This window comes from Leuresthes tenuis, unplaced genomic scaffold (genome assembly GCF_036924035.1).
Source record: "Leuresthes tenuis unplaced genomic scaffold, fLeuTen1.0.hap1 SCAF_15, whole genome shotgun sequence".
Taxonomy (NCBI): Eukaryota; Metazoa; Chordata; class Actinopteri; order Atheriniformes; family Atherinopsidae; genus Leuresthes; species Leuresthes tenuis.
This window is the reverse complement of record NW_027325369.1, coordinates 24,600,243-24,616,485: the sequence shown is the minus strand read 5'-3', so window position 1 is coordinate 24,616,485 and position 16,243 is coordinate 24,600,243. Positions and strand designations below refer to the sequence as shown.

Below are 16,243 nucleotides of genomic sequence, written 5' to 3'. Positions count from 1 at the left end.
CAATTTTGTGTCTTCACCAGTCATTCTTGTATCTAGTTTGGTACACCACCATGTCCATTCTGGGCCACTACAACAACTTCTTCTTTGCTGCCCATCTGTTGGACATTGCTATGGGCTTCAAGACCCTCCGCACCATCCTTTCCTCTGTCACCCATAATGGCAAACAGGTGAGGAGGAGGAGTGTGATGCAGTTTTTCTTCCAAACAGCAGGGGCCACTGCAGAGTTGGTAGCTGATGTTGATTTCACGAGAATAAGGGAGGTTTTTGGTCCTTGGGGCTATTTTAACAGCAACAATCAGGAGGACAAAAACACAGATGTGCCACATCTTAGTACCACATCTAACAGGGATTAGATACTCTACTATTAGGGTGAAAAAAGTTAACTAAGAGGCCTTCAGTGACTCAAAACTTTAGAATAAACAGCAGGGAGAGTTGCATTAAGACATACAAAGACTTAAACGGAATCTACAATCCTGTGGTTCAACATCTTCCAAAATGTAAGAAATACATACATTTAGATAGATTTTTGATAAATGTACAGAAAAAGTTTCTACGGTTTTAGACAGCATTTTTTTAAAGGTTGCATTGATAGCAGCATCTGTTAATTCCCTGACGTGAGACACAGTTTTATCACTGCTTGAATGTCACTGCTTCCGGTGACCTTGTAGATTTTTATCAATTTTACTAAAAAAGGACCAAATGACTATAGCTTGATTTGCTTTCGGCTCTATGATTAACATTTTAGTAAGCTATACAGCATGCCAGTCACCTGGCTGAGCACACTAATTTTTTTCCATGGGAGTTAGCCTCCCTCCCTCTGAGGAAAAACCTCACATAGCTGGCTGAAATCCAGCCTATGTTTGTTCCCTTCTGTAATGCTCCTCCATTATATGCATGGATCACCGGCAGAGTTCCATCTTGTAAATTTTGTATGTTCTTTATCACAGCTTGTTTCATTATTTCCAAACTTAGCATCTCTACTTCATGAGATAACATTAGTAGGATCTAGGGATAAAAAGAGGTGTGAAAGAAGGGAGGAAGGAAGCAGGAATGCAAAAATGTATAAACCAATAAATAATAGATGAATAAACCAAAGATATTTAAAAGTTTCAGATAAAATGGCTCAAATGTCCTCATTTGAATCTGTTCTCACAGTAGATCTTCTGTAAAATGGCTAGAGGCAGAAATCAAAATTTAATGTTACTTTAGTCACAGAGGGTAAAAATACTCCAAAATGACGAGGCCACAAGGAAACGTCACCACCTTCCCGATTCAGCGGCCTGTGGGCTGATCAATCATGCTGTCAATCCAAATCCGCTTTACTGTCACTTCCTCTGTTGTTTCCTTTTAAGCTGACATGTAAATCAGTGTCTAAACTACATCTGATAGTGTGCATTCATTTTTTTCTTTTAATAAACAGCTAATGTATAGGATTTCTCATCCCTTCTGATTTTGAACCAACTTGTTCCTCAGCTGTTGTGGTCCTCATGAAGGTTTTACCATTTGTTGCAGAGAGCAGTTTCAGGCCAGCAGCTTTGCTCCTTCTTTGTCTCCAGTGTTCCAAAACCAAAACATGTAAATACAGTAGGAGAGTGGTCTGTAAGGGCTGTTTTCTGTGTTCCTATGCAGCTGGTGTTGACAGTGGGCCTGCTGGCAGTTGTGGTTTATCTCTACACTGTGGTGGCCTTCAACTTCTTCAGGAAGTTCTACAACAAGAGTGAGGATGAGGATGAGCCTGACATGAAGTGTGATGATATGATGACGGTAAACAGATGCAGTTGTTCAGATTGCTTAGACTCATCCTCAGCTTGTCTTTTAGTGTCCCATTTGAACTGACCCTCCTTGTTTCCACAGTGCTACCTATTCCACATGTATGTTGGGGTGAGAGCAGGAGGCGGCATCGGGGATGAGATCGAGGACCCGGCTGGTGACCCCTATGAGCTCTACCGCATCCTTTTTGACATCACTTTTTTCTTCTTTGTGATCGTCATTCTCCTGGCCATCATCCAGGGTAAGTTTGGGCTCTGCACATGCACAGTTTTTTTTCAAATATCTTCAGATTTCAGCAATGAATATTAACATGAAGCAACGTTATAGCCTTGGCCAATTACAACAAAGAGGCTGGCTTCTTGCACTCTTTCAATACTCGCAGTACTATATCTATGTTACACCCCTTTATGTCTATTATGCTCACAGAAATTTCTTTGTGGCTGCAGGTTTGATCATTGATGCCTTTGGAGAGCTGAGAGACCAACAGGAACAAGTCAAAGAAGACATGGAAGTGAGCGGACATTCATTTGCAACTGCATTTTCTTATAGAAAGCTAAGGGAGACTCAGGGCCAGCAGGTTGAAATTAAGCATGTTAGTGTGTCATAGTGATTTTAATGGGTGCAGCGAAGTGCTTGTCTTAAATTGAAGTAATAATACACACAACGTCTGCTATTTTATTGAAAATGTACCCATTAATTCCATTCTGGAGTTTAAACATGTAGCACACTTCAAACATCCTTCTCTCTTGAGTACTTAAAAAGTCAAAATGTCAGTGCATAACATAAACATTGTGTTTACAGTTTCAGTGGTTAAAGCAAAGTTATTCAGGGCTTTGGAAATGTTCAGATTCTCAGAAGACATCACACAACAGGCTGCGCCTGCTGAACAGTACTGTCCAGACTAATGAACATCAATCTCATCAAACTGATGCAAACCTCTCTCTGGATAAGCATAGCTCATATGAATGAAGCTCAGACAGAAAAACAAAGTTTGTGTTGTAAATCATGTTTTCTCAATTTTCCATCCTCAGACCAAATGTTTCATCTGTGGCATCGGTAATGATTACTTCGACACGACACCCCATGGCTTTGAGACCCACACCTTACAAGAGCACAATTTGGCAAACTACCTGTGAGTATGAATATTCAATACAAGAACGTTAGTTATTGTTGTCATTTTTCACCATGATGTATTGCTTCTTTCCTGCAATTTAACCACACGATTGACAGCTTTAGCACATTAGCACAGCACTGGGGTCATAGTCACTAATGGCTGCAGTGATCCAGATGACCAGATCCCAAAAGATTTTCTCACCATTGGTCTGTGTGCTACGCCTGCACTCATTGCTTAGCCAGTGTTTTTTTTTAGAATACCAGTGACAATAGAAGGTCTCAGTCCATTTGCTGTCACTGTCAGCCAAGTGAGGGATATGAGATCAGCCTCATAATGTTGCTTCATTATTATTTAATGCCATGAACTATTGGGAAATAGGTTTGTGATAGCGTGCTCTCATACAGTATTCATCATGATTTGGCATGCTGTGACGCCCACTGAGATACAGCAGCCCATTGCTATTTACACTTGATTTGGGAAACAACAGGTGATTCGATGATGGAGATGGGCTGCTGTTACTTTGTTTAGACACTTGCGTCAGAATTTCTGAAGCCTCCTGGGAACAGAGCGGGCTATTATGTGACGAGTGTTGCTAAAATCAAATGTGCATCAGCACAGCTTTCTGCCGCTTTCTGTTCACTGTTTTATCCATAGCAGTAGATTCATTTGGTGTGATATTTTTTGTTTTTAAAGGTTTTTTCTGATGTACCTTATCAACAAGGATGAAACAGAGCACACTGGTCAGGTAGAGTATCCCTTCATTACTAATGACTTTTCACTGAGGAAGACTTTGAGACAGGAAGCTGATGTGTGCTTCGCAGTAACTATGGAAACTGTGACTTTTCTGACCAATACTGTGGTTAAATGACATTTCTCTTTTCAAACCTGTAGTTTGTACACAGTTTACATGCCCTCATTCCAAATGAATAGGTGTCCAGACTCCTGACTGGTGCTTTTATGGTGCTCATTGTTTTTAATAAGATAATAGGCAGATAGAAATAAAATCTGATCCAAATAATGCAGTTTTACCAGGATTCTACAAAGAAAAACTGCCAAGATAATAGTGGGAAAGCTGGCCAATGACAACTGATTATATTGATTACTAGAAAACACGCCACTACAGCAAATTTATTGAGGAAATTTGACAATGTTCTATTAATTACATTATCAATACCTGGCAAGTCTCATTAACTAACTTTAACTTGATAGACAAACAAGGTGGGCTGCTTTAAAACTGTCAAGTTTTAAATCAGTTTTACCTGGAAGTCTGAACTCAGAATAGAAAATAGTATAAATGTAATGAAGTTTGAGTTTGATAACCAGCTGTCTGTAACTTATGCCCAGCTCAGTGGGAAACTGCCACATTGATAGTCTTTAAAGAGGAGCAAAAAGAGGGTAGTTGTAAGAAGTTGTGAAGGAGGGTAAAGTTGAAAGCCAAGTCAACGATCACCGGCTCAAATTGTCACCTACAGCAGCCTAACACACTGTGAAAGATTTGAAATATGATTAATATGTGACCATGTATTTCTAATTGCATTTTGAATAGATTTGTTATATATTTTAAAAGGGCACATACTGTGCTTTTTACAAGTTCCTAACTTTATTTCTGGGAGGTTTTGCTTTATTTGCTCGAAAAACCCATAATGTACGTTACATCTCTCTCACTTTCTGTCTGAAACGCTTTGTTCTACCTCCTTTCTTGTTAACCTCCAGGGACCTGTGCCTACATATGTGCATACATACAGTTTTTTATTTTTGATCTTAATCTCAAAAACTACTTCCCACTCAAAGACATTGGCACACTCATTAAATAAGCTCACTCTGCCTTTACTCTTTGAAAATGGTGGCGCACAAGACAGCTGCACATTCATAGTCATAGCTGTACCAAGCCAGTTGAGCATTATGCTCATGGGTTGTGAAAGAAAATCCTCCATTGCCAACAAGGTGTTTTACAAAATCCAGAAGGAGTTTTCTCAGTGGGAAAGGCTAATTCACTTTGATGCACGCTTCATAACTTTGTAGACCGCTTTCATGCACAGAAAAGACATAACACACTGAGGAAAGATGTCTTGAGAGTTCCTCTTCAAGGAGAACCTGTTGAGACTTTGGGCAAAGATTTATCTCTCTATCTGTGTCCAGGAGTCATACGTGTGGAAGATGTATCAGGAGCGCTTGTGGGATTTCTTCCCAGCTGGAGACTGCTTCCGCAAGCAGTATGAAGATCAGCTTGGCTAGACTACACTATGACTAACTACAACATACTCACAGAGTCAGCCCAGCATTGCTCTGGACTCGTTTGAGGGGAACTATGAGAGAAACTTTTTTATCAAGAAAAAAAAAAAAACTAAAACGGTGGAGGGGTGGGGTGTGGAGGCGGGGTCACATGTGCCCTTCTCACCATTGGTACAGTACTAGTCTATGAGGAAATAGACCTGTAACTTGCTCAGACTTATTGGTTCTCTGTTAGATTTGGAACTTGTTTTTGACAGCGTGTTGCCTTTTACTCCACGTAACCCAAAGTCATTGCACAATTGTTTTTTCTTTTCCTCTTTTGTCTTTTTGAGAAATGGTGGGTTGTGTGGGGTTATGAGACAATGTGTCAGTCATATTATGCACAATGTATGAATGTTGTACTTGAGACTTAATGCCAAACGAAAAGCAGAGAAGTATAGTAGATACACATAGTGTGCAAACGTGTGATCTAATGAAAAAAAAAAAGATGTTGTAACATTGCATATTAAGGTGACGTTTGTAGAATGAAGTGGTAAAAGGTTAAAAGAAATGCCTAAAATTCCTCATGAAGTGCCTTACAGTACTGTATCTACATTACAATGAAGCTATGCAAAACTTTTGTTTTTTTTCTTTGTTGTATGTTAGTAGAGTTTTGGTGGAGCGGTAACTCGTCACTGACCAGATACAGTATGAAGTTTGTGGCTGAATGTTTTCATTTGAACATGGAAGAACAGCATCGTTGTGTTTTCATTTTGTTGCTGAATGCAGCATAACTGCAAATGTTCAAGATACAGAGTGTAAAAATGACAACAGAATTTACTGATCGCCCCTCAAACATGAACAAACAAAAAATGCTATTGTATGGCCATTTGTATGTAATAGCTTTGTTGATCTGTGCATTTCTTTTGATGGAAAAAAAAATAAAGAAATCATTGAAAAACTGTTCATGTTAACGCTTCTCTTCCTATCTAGAACACTCCAAGTCTAAAAGCTCTGATGCAGTGAGTTATTTCAGTCCACAAAGCCAACATCTGTCTCTGCTGCTAATTCAGAATAATGTACCTACTGTGTGCATTAGGCCTTTAGCTTTACCTCTGAATTAATTTCGCCTGCCCCAAACCTCTAAGCGTTATCACAACTGTGATGTTCCTTCCGTTTTTAATCACAATGTAGAAATAAATAAGCAGCAGCTGAGTAAGTGCTCACATTTGGTTGGCCAGAGAGGTAGGCTGGGATCCCAGCAGGCTGCATGATGGGAGTTTTAGCACTATTACCCATGGTGCCACCTGTCAACTCACATCATGTCACCACACCTCGGGCACCACACAGAGCTGCAGCCTGCTGCTGAGAGCAACTCTGCCTCCTCAATCTGTAACAGCTCTGCCGTGGCTCTGGTAGCCCCGGGGAGAGAGTGATATTCTTTTAAAGTAACTCATTGCTTTTATTCTTCCCCCAAATGACTTGCAACAACATCCCAAAGATCCCACAGTTACTGTTTTGTCATAGTTTAATGAACTTTTAGTAAATATTGTTCTGAGCAAATCATTTAAAGTTTGAAATACTTTGTTCCAAGCTCCACCAAGCAGAGAGTCCTGCTTTGTGTTGTCACGTGTCAGAGGTGGCGAGGACAGAGGATCCAAATGCAGACACTGATTGGAAGTCAGGAAGTAAATAACAAACAAACAAAAGGCCTCGATAACCAATACCAAAAGAACACTAAAAAGACAAAACCCAAGAAATGAACTGGGAAACCCAAAACCAAGCAGCAACGAGAGGACAACCTGAGTAGAACAGAGGATCTGACAAATGTTGTGAAACTTCAAGGAGACTAAATGCTGTGGGGAGAGTGATAGGTGAATGTAGTTGAGTGCAGTTGAGGCTAAGTGAACACAGGTGAGACAGAGGAGTTAATGAGCAGGCAGGAGGGAACTGAGGAAAAAAGTGAAGAAGTGACACAAGAAGACCAGATCATGACACATGTTCCATAAAGGGAACCGGGGAAAACTGTAATGTGTATCATCAGAGATGTGACAACTCTCTGTAATTTGACATAATGAAAGCTCTGGGTAATCGTTCTCAACGTAAAATAGCAACAAATAAATCAGTAAATCATCAAATCAAACAAATCAAATCATACCTCTTTAAGTTTTTGTACCCCACAGTCAAGTCGATACGATGAGGTGAGGCCTATAATCTTCGTAGTCAGCAGCTTATAGGTTATAGGTTATTTATGTGCACGCTTCTACTTAACATATTTTACTGTTTCAAGTATCATAGCAACATCTGATTATGAATGGAGAAAACAAGCCTGGAACCCATCGATTTATTTAACAGAAACCAATGTAATAATGAAGCTTAGTGGATAAGTTAGCACCACTTTGTGACTAATTATGTTTTATCGTTAAATCAACTCACTTACTGTTACATTCACAAATTTCTGTAGTCACAAATGATCTTTTCTGCCACAAGTTGGAGAAGAAAATGGTCCTCAGAGATACACTTATTATTTACCCACATTTAAGAAAGGGTGAAAACAGGCATTTAGACACACGCCTGAAAACATTAACAAGTTACTCTGAATGACCTATAAAGAACAGGGCGTAAGCTGTGCTTTACAAGAAAAGATTTCTCTGAAGACATCTCTCCAAAACGCATTTCTTGGAAGCACATCACACTATCAAATCAGTGACAGCAACAAGAAATTACATAACATACTAAATGATGAATTATATAATAATCTCTGCAAAGGTGAGACTGGAAACTGTGAGACATCAAGCAGATACACGATCGTCGTTTAAAAACAATGAACACACAAAGCTCCCAACATTTACCTGTGACTGGCAGAGCTGGTAAAAAACTGCAGTGGGGCCACTATTTCCTAAAATAGAATTCACTGAATTAATCATGCAATAGCCTTTGTAAGGCATCAGGCTACCATTTCAAATTCTCCACAAACAAAAAGCGGTTCTTTAGCTCGTTCAACTTGGTCACATGTAAGGAGAAGTAGACCCAAGTGTTTTATGTGGTTTTCCGCATCAGACGTAGGAAAACGTCTCTGTCGCAGCTTCTCAAAAGGCCTTGTACGATAACAATTTCCTCATCGGGACATGTGATCAAAATGATATTTGGTCAGTGTAATCTATATGACCTTTGTAATGTTCAACGTGTCACTGCAGGCATGGAGTCCGTCAGAAGTTGTGTCACACTTATACTGCAACTGGTGCATGTTTATCTTTTCCTTCTTTTTCATTTGTTTCTAATGTCTCATACAACAGACCTGCAGAATTGCTAGTTTATCATCAAAAAGATGTGTTGCCAAGCCAGCAGGCATGCAGTCAACTGTAGCATCACAAATCTTCTTCATCTCAAAAATATTAAATAAGTAAACAACTTTTAGATATAAGGGAGATACAGTGTATATGAGCATGTTATGTGTGCATGTCAGCATGTCTGTTTTATTTGGTGACTTTGGGTGACCTTGTTTGTGTTCAAAGCATTTTGGTGTTATGGATTTAAATCAGGATTTATTCTCTGTATTAATCTATTCTTGATGTACCTTTTTGTTTCTTTTGTAGTCTCTCTTCTATAATTTGCCTTAGTTGCTGTCTTTGCTTTTGTTTTATATTTATCTAATGTAGTCTCACTAGTCTCTTTTGCCTCAGCTCTGTTGCCCCCCCTCCTCCTGTTTGGTTTTCTCAGCACCTGGTTTCCTGTGGTCAATCATCGCAGCTGCAGTCACTTGCTTATCAGTCTCCTGTGCATATAAAGTCCTTGGTTGTTCTCAGTCAATGTCATATCCTCACTGTTGTTGTTTTAGAAGCTACAAGCTAATATCATCTGATAATATTATGCAAATCACAGATGGTACATTTACCATGGTCTCAATCTTCTTTTCTAGCATAGTATTTGCTAATGCACTGTGCACAGAGTTCAAGTGAAGTTGGTCATGAATCAAAGTTTTGGACACATGAAAAAACAACTTTTACCCATTTTGAAAATACCGTCTGCACCCAAAAAGTAGACCAACTGACATACAAAAAGATGTTGTCATACCTGGTTCCACATTTTATTTCCTATGTATTCTTACAGATTTATACTTTTATTGTCATATTTATACTATTTTTGTCACTATCATTGTTATTATTATTACTATTATTGTCTGGCCCTAATGTACCAAGACAAATTCCTAATAGTTTGGCTTTACTTGGCAATGCAAGAACTTTTATCAACAGCTCTGACAATCGTATACTTCTACCACCTAAGTTGAAAAAAGTTACATCACATCACTTCTCAGTCATTTTCAGAGTTCTGGTGATGTATGATGCCCAGAGTGTTTAGATCTTTCACCTTTTGGATATTAAAGGCCATCACTTTTTCATTTCATCCTACTAGGCTGAGTATCTATGGGGCACTTTTCCCTGCGGAGTGCAAACCTGTTTCTACTTCTACTTCTATGTGGCTAAAGACAAAGCTTTTCACACACACACAAAATCTCAGATCTTTTCAGAAATGCACTGATTTGGCAAAGACTCATAAGAAGATTGCAGACAAGCAGCTCTGACCATTTTTCATGCAGGGTGGTCCCTTAAGTGGACAGTTTTTCAAAACCCTTTTTCTTGTACATGCTTATTTTTTAATTATTTTTTATACTGCAAATAAACAATAGTAACAATAGTCATAGCCTTTGGGTCTCAAAACTGAAGCCAGGGCGGAAGCTTTTTAAAACAACATCTATCTAAAGGCAATCATGAGGTGATTTCAAATAATACTACTAATGATAATAATAATAGTAAAAATGACTCTTCATTAGATTCATTTTGAGTTTGTGTAATGGTCCCATCTATAAAATACTAAAGTTGACTTCAAACTTCAAACGATATCACCACAACGGCTGGTGTACGGATTTTTTGTTTGTTTTTCTCTTCTTTATCCCAGTTTTTTGTGTTTTTTACAAAACAATATCAAATATAGATTTACTATTGCATGATGAACATTTTCTTCATATTTTGTGATCAAGTTTGTCCAAAGAAACAAATGGCTCAAACTAACAAACAAGTGCAACATAACACCTGCAAACAGGTGTTATGTTGCTGCGGATATAGAAAAGTATATATCTTTTTTAATACAGATACAATCTAAACTGACAAACTCACTGTATTCAAGACTGCAGGAATCTGTGTGTGCATATATATATATATATATATGTATATTTATATATATATATATATAAAATGTGTGTACATGTATCAATGAAATATGTCAAAAGTAGTGCTTATGGGATATTAAAGCAATTTAATTCTCATAGCTGTGACAAAATCTACCTCATTAAGCTGTCATTACAAATGAACATTTAAAAGTGTTTTCACCAGAGCAGACATTTGAAAAACTCTTCAGAAAATTTACATAATCAAAAACTAATCTCTTTTCGAAAGCCCAAGAAAAAAAAACACACCCTGGTTGCCAGAATTCATGCATGAAAAAGTAAATATGCACTGTTGTGTTCCAGTGTGTTTTACACAGTTACTCCATTACCTTACTCGGTTTCAAAGAAGGGGGAAGTTTTAAGGAAAGAGGTCATTTAGGGGGTAGCTTGTAGCAAAGAACTCAAACTTAAGCACAGAGCCATTATAAAACATGGACCGTGGACAGAGGCTTAAGATAAAGTGACATTACATAGGTGACCTTTCACTCTTTCTTCTGCTACTACCTTCCCAGGTAACCTCTCAGACATCAAGAAAAACTTTTTTATTTTGATTTTGTATAACTTTGTGGTTTAAAATGGTGTTTTATAAAACTAGTTTTGTTGAGTGCCAATCTGGCGAAATCAGCACCACTTCTGTCTGTAGGTTCCAAATCCTGTCCTACTCTCTGTATGATTCCCACTGTACTTATTGCTGATGCAATGTGGCTGAAAGTTGTATCTGGCCTGTAATTAAGGCCCCTCATGGCGCGCGGCTGCAATGGAGTGACAGATCGCTCGAGACGGGAAGAAAAAGAGAGCAGCTTGAGCCACAGTCTGTGCTGTCATAGAGCAGGCCACCTGCAGACAAGCCTCCAGCTGGTGAGAAGAAACTACATACAGTATGGTCCCTTGTGCTTCCTGTCAGAAACCTTTCACACAACATCACAAAACAAACAACACCCTGGAAGCTACACCATCTTATGCTGAGACAAGTGGGAGAAGAGCAATTTAGATAATTGTGCTCTTCAACTCTGATGGTCTATAACTGTTCACTTTGGCACAGGATTCTTAGGACAGCAAAATAATTCACCTTCAGCTTAAAGCCTTATTATTAAAGCATTGTTACCATTGAAAACTGCTCAAATTGTAGGAATACAAACCTTTATATTAACCCAACCTGCAACAGCACAGCAACGCACAAGTTATGCGTTGTTTTACATGAAGTTCTTGCCAATGAATAAATGCCAATGTTTAGCTGTTTGAACTGACATATCTAGGTTATTTAAACTGGCAAAGACAGAGGGTCTATAGCACAACTGCTGAAGTGTCTTGTGTTGTTTCGATAAAACATGCATGCTGGGCGGAGATTTCATTAAAAAAGCATGGATGGGACACTCTTCACTCATTACAGTATCAGTGTGAAAATAGCTTCTTCTGTCAGATAAAGTCAGACAATTTTAAAACCTTCTACCTGAACTGATTCCTGACAAAAATGTATATCCACAGCAGCTAAAAAGATTTGGGTTTTTGCAGAGAACTTGTTTTTGTTGTTGTTTTTTTGTGCACAGTCCATTTCATGTTCAAGGTTAGACAGGGCACATGAGCTGTTGAGAAACTGTATGCTGCAAGACCAGCAGTGCAGACATGCAGAGATGCAAGGTGAGCAGTGCTGAGTGAGGGATTGAGGGGAGCTGAACAGGCTGCTGCGCACTCCATGGGTATTCTATTGTGCTGACACGGCAGGGGACAATTCAAGTGCAGATCCAACTCTGACGCCATGGGCCAAACCTCTCTGGACAGAATGATTGTTAAGAGGATTGTGCAAGAAGCTAGCCTTTCTTTGCTTGTATTTACTGTGTATGGATCAATTTTAGATTATGGAACAGATTCATGAAGCCAAATATCCGTATGGCCAAATAGCAAACAAAAAATCCAATTTTGTTATCAGTATTGTTAGTATTGGTATGAATTTAGCTATTGGCACATTTTGATCTGTGCAAACACACATAAACACTAGATCTTTCTCGAAATGTTTCGCTGTTTTCTTAGGAACAGGACAATATTTTTGAGATATGCATTTGTTTGCTTCCAAGCAAAGCTATGTGGAAGTCAAGACCACATAAACTAAGATCAAGGCAAGAGTGTAAGATGTTGATCTTGGATACCGTAGGCACTCCTCAAACTCCTCTGAAAGAGTCACATTCTCATAAAATACCCACAAAAAACAGAAAAGATTCTACTTCACGACGGTAACATCATATCACAGGTTAGACCTATCCTACCTGCTTTCTCACATGATTCCATGGCTCTGGTTGTCACATTTTAGAGTTTGTAGATCCCTACGTCAATAAAATATCTTCAAGATGTGTCGCGCCTCCAAAGTGCGTAACATAACACAAAAAGACCAGGTTTTAATACTGACTACAGACACAGATCCCTGGCAATAAAAGATGCAATAGAGTTTGTAATTTGCTTCATAGTTTCTGAGATGATAGTAATGGATCTTAGTCCTCTAGTGAGCAGCAGCCATAACCAAGTGTTTTTCGTCCTTCTCCAGCTGGAATATCTTATGAAATATTCTATGAAATATTTCAGTTCATAGAAGCCAAAGTGCTTCTATAGGCTGACTCAAAATTGCATTATCAATAAGATTTTTTTTTTGTGAATCTGCCACACTGACATCTTAATTAATCTTAGATGTGAGTATTTCCCTCAAACCTAATCTGCATTTGTGTAGCCTACTAAAACTCAAATTAGCAAACAAAAAAAAAAACATTCAAACCAATCTGTTAGTAACTTAATAAAATGGTGTGTTTAGTAGAGTCTGAGTAGTTCTCTTTCTTTCACACACCCTGTGGGCTGAGTCACTCCTGGCTGCTCTCAATAATCCTCATTTCTAAATTATAAAGTAGCCTACTGAAAACAGTTGGTCTATGAAGAGACAGTTGTTCCAGGTCGACAAAGAAGATAATTGGATAAAACTAAGCTGTAGAGTTAGCAGTTATGATTAATGGAACTTCCAATAAGTGTTGAACATTGGTCAGGTGGAGCAGATTATGCTCTTATGACAACTTGAGCTGTTAACTCCCTCCAAATTAGCTTGCATCAAGATATTTCTGAGAGGTTTTGATACAGAAACGGAATAACAGTGTTATGTAATTCTTTGCTAGCTGCACTTACATTTAACTTTCTATATGTTTCCTATTCAAGGGCCCAGAAAAGTTGGACATGGTTCCAGTCATCCCAGAAAGCATTGGGCTGCAGAACTTGCCCTGGGCTGTGTGTTTTCTTTTTGGTCTTCTTTTTCAGATACATTCTTTGTGGTTTAAGCAGACACATTTCATGATGGAGGAATTGGGCCATATGTTCTTTCTGCTAGCCTCCACTCCTTGCCATTCTCTAGCATTTACTCTCTGAAAGAGCACATGATGGTTGTGACGGGTTACAGACGTTACAAAACATTTAAAATTAGAAACGAGTCAAGTTATTGGTTGCATTTAATGCAGGGAGTTTTCATATCATAGCCAGACAGTGCACAGTGTCTGAAACTGAGACAAGAGCAAGATCACCAAGTGGTTGTGAGACCAGTCCTGAGGCCAAAACTGATCTAGACTACTATCATTTCAGCTCATTTCAGTGGTGAAAAAAATCAGGGCCACAAACAAGCAGACCTGCTGGACATCAGTACTGAGTGATATATCAACTGCAAGGCTATCTGCTCCAATTTTCCAATTTTATAAAGAAGAGTCATAACAATATGAGCTTAATGGCATTTCAGGATAGCACATGACAGTGGGGTGGATTTTAAGTAACCAAAGCTTAACATTTGTTTCTAAAGTGATATACAAGAGTTTATATCTAACTTATTTTTTAAACTGATAATAATCAATAATCCTAATAAGAAAATCTGTTACTTAAAATCTACTTAGTATTTACTTGTTTTTTCTACCATACCTACACATGTGCTTTCTATTCTTTTCTATGTATAGTTTGCATTTATTTGTCTGTATGAAAAAAATAAACAATAATTTAAAGAATTTGGAAAACAGCTTAAGCTTAACTAATTGCCTATTAGAATAAGGATAGAGTTTGACGAAATAAGAAGGAGAAAGCATCCAGTGATAAAAGAAATTGGAATTTATATTGGAATTTGGACACAAATTAGACAGTTAGATGCAAGAAAGCAGCAAAGAGGCGGTTGAGTCACAAAAGAAGGCTCATGTGCTGCTCATTTAGCAAAGAATGAAACAAGCCATCTGAAACTTTTTAGGCTTATTTATGACAATACAAAGATTAACCATTTCCCAACAAAATAATGGTTAATACAATAAGAACAAACAGACATTTAGGAGAAAAAGATAACCTACTGTAAAACTATCGCCATAAGTAGAACAGACAGACATACAGTGCCAGCAGTTTAAAGACTATATTATACAGCGCATAATCCAGTTACATAATATCATATTGCACATCTTTTTCTGTTTTACCCAAACCGTAATTAATCACACACAGACCCTGTGTGCCTTGTCTTGTCATCAGCTTTGCAATTGAGAAAGGTTTAATTTGTAAAAATGCCATTAAACTTCCCCAGCATTTATTGAAATGAATGCTTTTTCCCCATTGAGATTAATCAAAATCTTTTCTGAAGATAATACGACGACAGCTCTTAAAGTCACAAAGATGCTTTATGAGGGTCTTCACTCATCCAGCAAATGGCTTCATTATTAAATGCTGCGATCATTAGTCTACAGAGCAATTTTGCCCCTCGTGTTTAGTAATAAAACTGAGACTCCCCCCACCAGTAATTATTTTATTTTTCTTGCATAATGATTTATATGTGGAGATCAAACAATTGTAAAAATGAAAAACGACAGCACTTCCACTGTATGCTGCAGTTTCCATAACAGAGATTCTTGCAGATCTTTTACCCCATGTCAAAGTGCATGTTGAACTTGATTTTAGAGTGCTTGCAGAAACATCTCATTCCGATTTTTTAAAAAGCTCGCTTTTGCGGCTGGTGTCCGAAGGAGCTTGAAAATACAGAAAGACATTTTTTGTATTGGTATTCATATTTAGAGCTACGGGTATTTTCCCACCTATCCAGATTTGCACCACCCTTTTTTTTTTAAAAGAAGGAGGTTGGAGCTGATAGACGGTAGCTTTTGACATTCCCACAAAAGGAGAAAGTTTTGACATTTCTCGAGCAGCTGAGTACAATAGCTTTTTTTTGTGTATTCATTTTAGAACCAATTATAGAGCTGTGTTCAAGTGCAACATAATATCAGTCAGTGTAAGTTTTTTGTGACTTAAAAGGTTACTTACTGAATATAGAAAATCAACATGAGAAAATACGAAAACTTAGATTATATTGTTGATTTCAAAGTGATTATTTATTGATTACATTTTCTAGGGTTGGAACTGCAACAACAGCAACATAAACTCTGTAGCCTTCTTCTTAAGATGATCCTATTAAAATTCATGTCAAACCAAATATCTCCATTCAACCCAATCGCACCAGAACACACATCAGTTCATGGTTGTAAATTGTGAGCTTCTTACTTTCAGGTTACTTTCATAAGGAATAAGGGTTATTTTAAAACTTGGGGTTCCTTATGGTTACTATCATGTGACATTAACCTATACAAGACAAGAGCACTCATCAGAACTGTTACTGTTGTCTTGCCCAGAGGAAAGGGTCTTGCTCTACTTTTCTGTACAATGGTTGGGGCTCAGTCGCTCCACACATTTGTGTCCAGCCACACAAATCATAGCCTGAGAGAGTCACACAGCTGAGCTCCATAAGATCAGAAAGTCCAGCTGCTGATTTGGGGTAATACTGTTTTCTGACAATTTGCACCACAATAGTTAAAAAGAGAACCACACGGGTTGTCCGCTCAGTAACTGTTGTCTTTAATGAGTGATGGTAAAAAGCTTTACTGTCTTAA

At 38.2% G+C, this 16,243-nt stretch overlaps 1 protein-coding gene across 1 annotated transcript in view; it reads left to right on the top strand.

Moving 5' to 3' along the window:
* LOC140270717 (ryanodine receptor 3-like) overlaps positions 1–6,032 on the top strand; it is a 104,928-nt gene extending 98,896 nt beyond the window's left edge. The window contains exons 98-104 of the mRNA XM_072365913.1: positions 21–167; positions 1,630–1,764; positions 1,855–2,011; positions 2,217–2,281; positions 2,802–2,902; positions 3,578–3,629; positions 5,024–6,032. Of these exons, the coding sequence (XP_072222014.1) occupies positions 21–167; positions 1,630–1,764; positions 1,855–2,011; positions 2,217–2,281; positions 2,802–2,902; positions 3,578–3,629; positions 5,024–5,119 (753 nt within the window). The 3' untranslated portion in view covers positions 5,120–6,032. The remainder of the gene's footprint in view (positions 1–20; positions 168–1,629; positions 1,765–1,854; positions 2,012–2,216; positions 2,282–2,801; positions 2,903–3,577; positions 3,630–5,023) is intronic.
* The last annotated feature ends 10,211 nt before the right edge of the window (positions 6,033–16,243 follow it).